At 50.8% G+C, this 7,171-nt stretch overlaps 1 protein-coding gene across 1 annotated transcript in view; it reads left to right on the forward strand.

Moving 5' to 3' along the window:
* Npw (neuropeptide W) overlaps positions 1 to 5,477 on the forward strand; it is a 16,174-nt gene extending 10,697 nt beyond the window's left edge. The window contains exons 2-3 of the mRNA XM_008856269.3: positions 4,341 to 4,785; positions 5,275 to 5,477. Of these exons, the coding sequence (XP_008854491.1) occupies positions 4,341 to 4,785; positions 5,275 to 5,341 (512 nt within the window). The 3' untranslated portion in view covers positions 5,342 to 5,477. The remainder of the gene's footprint in view (positions 1 to 4,340; positions 4,786 to 5,274) is intronic.
* The last annotated feature ends 1,694 nt before the right edge of the window (positions 5,478 to 7,171 follow it).

Raw genomic sequence — 7,171 nt, forward strand, 5'->3', positions numbered from 1 at the left:
TACAGTTGGCTGGGCATGGTGGGCATGCCTGTAATCCCAGCACTGAGTAGGCCAAGGCAGGAGGATTACAGTGAGTTTGAGGCCAACTTAAGCTTCATGGCAAGACTCTGTCTAAAAAAGAAAAAGAAAAGAAATAAAAAGATGCCCAGGTGTGGTGATGCATGCCTTTAATCCCAGCACTCGGGCAGATCTCTGTGAGTTCAAGCCAGCCTGGTCTACATAGTGAGTTCCAGGACAGCTGGGGCCACAGGGAAACCCTGCTTCAAAAAGACTAAAAAAAAAAAAAAAGAAAGAAAAAAACCCATGGAAATCAATACTAGCTCAAAGAGATGGAAGTTGTATCAGACTATTGCTGCTTTCTACTCCAATGGAGCTTTGTCTCCAGATCTCTGGTGAGAGGCAGAATCTTTTGTCACTGAACACTGGGCAGCAAGGGAGCAAGGAACAGAATCTCCTTTGTACCTTGATTTTCTGGGCAACCTTGTGCTCTGCTCCCCTAATCCACCCTCGGCTGCTTCTCTCTGCCTTTGCATATCCTAGCTGATGTGCATACCTGCCCTCTGTGCCCAGGGCCTTATATTTCCCTTGAACACAGAACTTTTCACTCCATTAGACCATAGCCTTGAATAGGACAGAGGTTGCTAGTGTTTAAGCTCCAGGAAGCAGTGGTGCAGAGTGTGTTTCTTGTGACTTATCCATTCCTTATTTCAATGTTTTCTTTTGTTGTTACATATATTTATTTTGTGTGTGTGTGAGTGAGTGGGTGGGTTCATACATTCCAGAAATGTATAAATCAGAGGACAATTCACAAGACTTGAGGCATGCACCACTGCACTCAGCTTTCTTTCTTTCATGCTAGGGCTTGAACCTAGTGCCCCACACATGCTAGGCAAGTGCTCTACCGCAGAGCTATTAGTCTCACTGTCCCCGCTTGCTTTTTTTGTTTTTTTTGTTTTGTTTTGTTTTTGTTTTTTCAACTTTTTTGTTTGTTTGTTTTGTCTTTTTTGAGACAGGGTCTCCTTGTAGCCCCCGCTGTCCTGGAACTCACTATGTAGACCAGGCTGGCCTCGAACTCACAAAGATCCGCCTACCTCTGCCTCCCAAATGCTGGCTGGCTGGCTGGCTCCCAAATGCTGCCTGGCTGCTTTTTTCAACTTTTTAAAAAGTCTTTTTGAGGGGCTGGAGAGAGAGCGGTTAAGAACACTGACTGTTCTTGCAGAAGACCTGGGTTCGAATCCCAGCACCCACATGGCAGCTAACAACTGTTCGTAAGTCCATTTCCAGGGGATCCGATAGCCTCTTCTGTCCTCCATGGGTATTGCACGACACAGGTGCACTTATCTACATGCAGGCAATACACATAAAATAAAAATAATAAATAAAAGTTTTTTTTTTTTAAAGCTGTAAAAAGTCGCCGGGCGTGGTGGCACAAGCCTTTAATCCCAGCACTCGGGGAGGCAGGTGGATCTCTGTGAGTTCGAGGCCGGCCTGGTCTACCTAAAAGATCAAAAAAAAAAAAAAAAAAAAAAAAAAACCGATGTAAAAAGTCTTTTTCAGACAGGATCTCCTGTAGCCCCAGCTGGCCTGGAACTCGCTATGTAGACCAGACCGACCTCAATCTCAAAGAGATCCGCCTGCCTCTGCCTCCCAAGTGCTGGGATTGAAGGCATATACCACCACTCCCCGGCGGCCTTGAACTTTCTATCTTTCTGCCTCACCATGTCAGGGTTTACAGACCTGCTCCACTAAGCTTTCTATGTGCCCTACCAATCCCAGCATGGACCACAACTGTGTTCATATGGATTTGCATTCCCCAATATACATCCAGGGGGCGCCCCGCGCCCTCCTTGCTCCACCGCAATTCTCTGGGGTGGCTGAGCTGGCGGGAGTAGCGGCCCCTGGGGACCCTAGCTACCTGACTGTCGCCTGCGTCGTGACGCGCCATCCGCCCACCGGCACACTCCAGGCTGCTCTTTAAGACAAGGGGCCTCAGGGGAGCACGTTGGGACGGTGGAGGCGGCTCTTGGCACAGCCCGCCTGTTCCGGAGGTCCCCCAGCGGAAGAGCCGGCTCCCTGTGTATCTGCAGCTACCTCCATAGAAGTGTTGTCCCCTGATAGGAGGGGTGTTGTTGTAGTAGCAACAATGGAGTCCTTCCCATAAGTACTTACCGTGCCCACTGTGTGTCATATACAGTGCCAATACCCACACCGGGTTTTTTTGGCCAGGATCCTCACTATGTAGCTCAGGCAGGCCTGGAATTCACCATCCTCCTGCCACAGTCTCCCAAGTGCTGGGATGGCAGACAAGTATCACTCTTAGCATTACTGGTTTATTAATACAACAAGATAAGGTAGCTGCTAACATCATCCCCCTGCTTTAAAGAAGGAAACTTAGGCAGGAGAGATCATGGCACTTAATGATTCCCTTACCTTCACCAGTATCAAGTCTGGGGCATATTTGAAACTAATCACCTGAATTCAAGCCAGGACCTCCAAGTGGTCAGTGAGACTCAGAGAACTGTTAGAACCCCTGGGATTCTTTCTCCTACCTTAGGAGCAGGTGACTCCTCTGCTCCCTCACTCCTTTCCTTTGAAGATCAAAAGGTATATCAAGATGGGCATAGTAACATACATCTCTTACTCCAGCACTCCTGAGGTAGAAGCAGGAGCATCAGGAGTTTAAAGTCATTCTCAACTACATAGCAAATTGGAGGCCAGCCTGGGCTACGTGAGAACCTTTACAAAACCAAAACAGGCTGAGCATGGTGGCATATACCTTTAATCTCAGCACTTGGGTGACAGAGGTAGGCAGATCTCTGTGAGTTTGAGGTCTGCCAGGGCTACATAATGAACTTTTTTTTCTTTTTTGGTCTTTTTTTTTTTTTGGTCTATAGGGAGACAGGGTCTTCCTATAGCCCCAGCTGGCCTGGAACTTGCAGTGTAGACCAGGTTGTCCTTGAACTCACAGAGCTCTGTCTGCCTCTGCCTCCTGAGTGCTGGGATTAAAGGTGTGCACTACCACACCTGACATAAACTCTATCTTAAATATACACAGACACACAGACACAGACACAGACACAGACACAGACAAAAAAACATGATAATCCTAAACAAAAATCTCTGGTGTTGGGGACCAGAGGACAGGAATGGCTTGTTTGCTGAGTGTGGGTGGATCCTGATTATTATGAATGGTCAATTTGGATTTAGCCTGGACTCAGGGTCAGAAAAGACTACATCAAGCCCTTCTCTCTTTGAGGGGGCTGAAGGAATGGGCTGAAGGATTGCTCTGACCAGGGCCTTTTCAGTTATGTCCGGAAGGATGCTTAAGCGTTTTCCAGGTGGAGAGAAGGGAAGAATGATCTTGCATATAGGTGGGCAAATCACAAGCTGTGGGTTAAGCCCTCCCCCTAAGTTGAATTTGGCTGAGAAAGTGGTCTTGGGAAAAGGCATGATCATGGAGGAAGCTCTGGAGGTCAGTGGGAAGGGCCCAGTTATGCTGGCAAGGGCTGAGGGTGCCAGAAGGGGCTGCCTTTTAATACTCTCTGTCTTGGGGAACAACGGGAGCTTCAAATGGCCAAAATCACCTCCTCCCTCCTTCCCTCCCTCCCTTCTTCTCTCCTCTCTCCCTCCCTCTCTCCTCTCCCTCCCTTCCCTCTTTCCTCTTTCTGGAGATAGGGTCTCATAACCCAGGCTGACTATATAGCCCAGACTGTCCTTTAACTCAGAATTCAAACTGGGATGACAGGCATGTGCCCAGTATCAGGTTCCAATTTTAAGGCCCCAAGCATTCATTCTCCTGCAGTGGGGAATGGGTTGGTGGAGAGACTTGAGAGCTGTGACAGCCAGGAAGAAGGACAACTCTCAGAGAAGAGTGGCCAGGGTTTCCCATCCTAATTCTCCTAGGTTACCCCACGGGAACTCTGCCAGCCTCCTCTCCTCTCTGCAGTGCTCCACCTTAGGCACTCTAGTCAAGAGAGCATCCCTTTGCCACTGGCCCAGGACTCCCTCCCAGACAATTCCCCTGCTGGGGGTGTGGGAGGAGGAAGAAGAGGACGAGTGGGGTAAGCGAGGGCGCCCCCAATGAAGCCTCAAGAGCAGTTCAACCAGAGACTCACTCAGTGAGATGCTTCTAGCTGTCTGGGTTCCCTCCTCTCTCCATCCAACCTCCTCCCCCTTTGGGGAGCGCAGCAGCTTGAGCCACGGGGGCGGGCCGAGGCGGGGCCCCCGAGCGGCTATAGTCTCACCCACAGGGGGACAGACTACTCGCCTCCAGCCTCCTGCGCACCGACGCCTTAATTCCACCGCTCGCATAAACCCTGTTTCTGGCCCAGCCCGCTGAGGGGCCATCGACGTGAGCACGCTGGCGCAGAGCCGGGGAGTTCGGGACCCCGGGCCGGGGGCTCCTGTGAGCCGGCCTCTGTTCGCCTTGTTGCTGCTGCTGCTCTTGCTGCCGGTGCCAGCCGGCGCCTGGTACAAACACGTGGCGAGTCCCCGTTATCATACGGTGGGTCGCGCCGCAGGTCTGCTCATGGGGCTGCGCCGCTCGCCCTACTTGTGGCGCCGTGCACTGGGTCCGGCCTGGGACACCCTGATCCCGGGGTCCGTCTCCCGCAGTGCTCTCCTCCTGCTTCCTTCACAAACGCAAAAGCTGTGGGAGGCGCGACGCAAGAGCTTACCAGCAGGGCTCCCAGTCCATGCACGCCGGACCCCGCGCGCCCTCGAACCGGCCGGCAAACCGGAGCAACAGCTCAGCCTCCGCTCCTGGACCTTGGAGGAGTCGGCCAGGTAAGTGGGAGAAGGAGGCGGCAGGGGTGGCAGCGGGCAAGGGGATCTCCGGAGGTCTAATACCATAAGCCCCGGGTCTTTTTTTTTTTTTTTTTTTAAAGACAGCGACTCATGTAGCTCAGGCTGGCCTTGAACTTGTGTTCCTCCTCCAGCTCCCAAGTAAGTGGTGGAATTGTAGGTGTGCACCACCAAGCCTAGCTTATGTGGTCCTGCATTCTGCCAACTGAGCTAAATCTCCAGCCCTTATTTGTTTTGTTTCTTTGAGACAGGTTCTCATTCAATAACCCAGATCCCTCGAACTCACAATGATCCTTCTCCCTCAGCCTCCTGAGTGCTGATATTACAGGAGAGGCCACTGTGCCTGGCTTTTCCTGTCCAGTCTATCCCACTGTGCTGGGAGAATTTCTTGGAGTAGTCCCTTCCCTAGCATCATGGGGACAGAGTCGGGGATGCTAGTCTCTATCTTCAGTCTTGCTCTGTTCTTCCTAGAGCCTTCAGAGAGACACTTCGTGCCCGGCCACGGTCCCTGCAGCAAATCATCTTTGCTGACCTGTGAGGCTCCAGGACTGCCCTGAGAACCTGAGACACCCAGCTTGCCTGACCCAGGAGCAATCGCGGCTGTTTTCAACATGCGCAGCTCACAGCTCCAGCCAGGCCCCGCTGTCTGGTCAATAAAATCAGCCTGATTCGTGCGCCCCCGCGTATGACCCTTTTTCTCTGCTGTGTACTTTGAGTCTAGCTTCAGGGCACACATAGCTGCGCCTACGCCCTGGCAAATGTCAAGAGCCCCCTCTCTGACCGGGGTAAAGGAGGGGGGCCCTCACCAACTCAACAATCAATGTCCTTAGGGGCAGAGTGGGCAGAACAAGGCTGAGATGCTACGCGGTCTGGGTCGCCTCCTCCATAGTGTTCCCTTCTCTGTTAAGGGGTATGTACATAAGATCAGGGTCCAAAATATGGTCACCAATCCCATGGACCCCTACAGATATAGGGACAATCGAGCCCCCTGGGTCCCACCCATCTACTCAGGCATACAAGAGGGAGAAGCTGCTGAGCAGAACTCCCATATACTCCCCACTCTATCCTCTGTCCATGCTATGGAGACTGTCCCCTGAACTGTGGGCTCTGCCTCCAGCTCAGGTAGCCCACCAGGACTTTTGCCCATTTCCCAGCATTAATTTTAAGCCTGAACCTACTTGAACCCCTTGCTTCCCTTCAGCCAAAGGCATCTGGAGAGTAAGTAGAAAGCACCAGTCTCTTTCATAGCCATGTTTCTATTCAAGGTAGGAATCCCACTTCTGTCCCCACACTCAAGGGCCACTCTATTTTTCATCTCTTTGCATTTCTGGTTATTTGCTTCAGTCCCACAGGAATATACTTTTCAAGCTGCACATGGTGGTGCATGTCTGGGCCCCTTCACCCTCTGCTTCCTCTTTAGATTTCTTTGATCTATCTTTCCTCAGCTTTCTGAGTTCTGGGATTACAGGCGTGACCTCAAACCTCACTCACCATCTACTCTTGGAGTTCTTCTATAGCCGTGCTACTTGATCTTCCTTAGGACTAACTAACAAGGGCTGAGGGCAGGTGGACCCAGACTGCTGCCCCACTCTGATAGTTCGTTCCTTCTGTCCTACTGTGTGCATCCTCCTCCCAATTTGGCTCCTGTATGAGTATATATGTACCATGTGTGGGCAGGAGCCCTTGGAGGCCAGAAGGGGGCATTGGATCATCTGGAATTGGAGCTATGGATGGTTGTGAGACTCCAATGTGGGTGCTAGGAATCAAACGGGTCCTCTGGAAGAGCAGCAAGCACTCTTAACTGGGAGCCTTCTCTCCAGCTCCTAAATTTTAAAATTATCTTAAAATGTTATTTATCTATTTTTTTTAAAATTTTTATGTGTATGTATGTATTGCCTGCATGTAGGTAAATGCACCCGTGTCGCACAATACCTGCGGAGGACAGAAGAGGCTGTTGGATCCCCTGGAACTGGAGTTACGGACAGTTGTTAGCTGCCATGTGGGTGCTGGGATTTGAACCCGGGTCTTCTGCAAGAACAACCAGTGTTCTTAACCACTGAGCCATCTCTCCAGCCCCTATTATTTTTTATTTTATGTGTATTAGTGCTTTGCCTGCAAGTGCACCTGTGTCATGCACCTGTTGGATCCTCTAGAACTGGAGTTAGAGATGGTTGTTAGCCTCTATGTGGGTGCTGGGAATTGAACCCAGTTTCCCTGCAAGAGCATAGTGCTCTTTTTTTTTTCTTTCTTTTCTTTTTTTTTTTTTTTTTTTTTTTTGTCTTTTTGGGACAGTGTCTCCCTGTAGTCCCAGCTGACCTGCACTCACTATGTAGACCAGGCTGGCCTTGAACTCACAGAGATCCACCTG

Source organism: Nannospalax galili, unplaced genomic scaffold (assembly GCF_000622305.1).
Source record: "Nannospalax galili isolate Female #2095 unplaced genomic scaffold, S.galili_v1.0 scaffold668, whole genome shotgun sequence".
NCBI classification, from domain to species: domain Eukaryota; kingdom Metazoa; phylum Chordata; class Mammalia; order Rodentia; family Spalacidae; genus Nannospalax; species Nannospalax galili.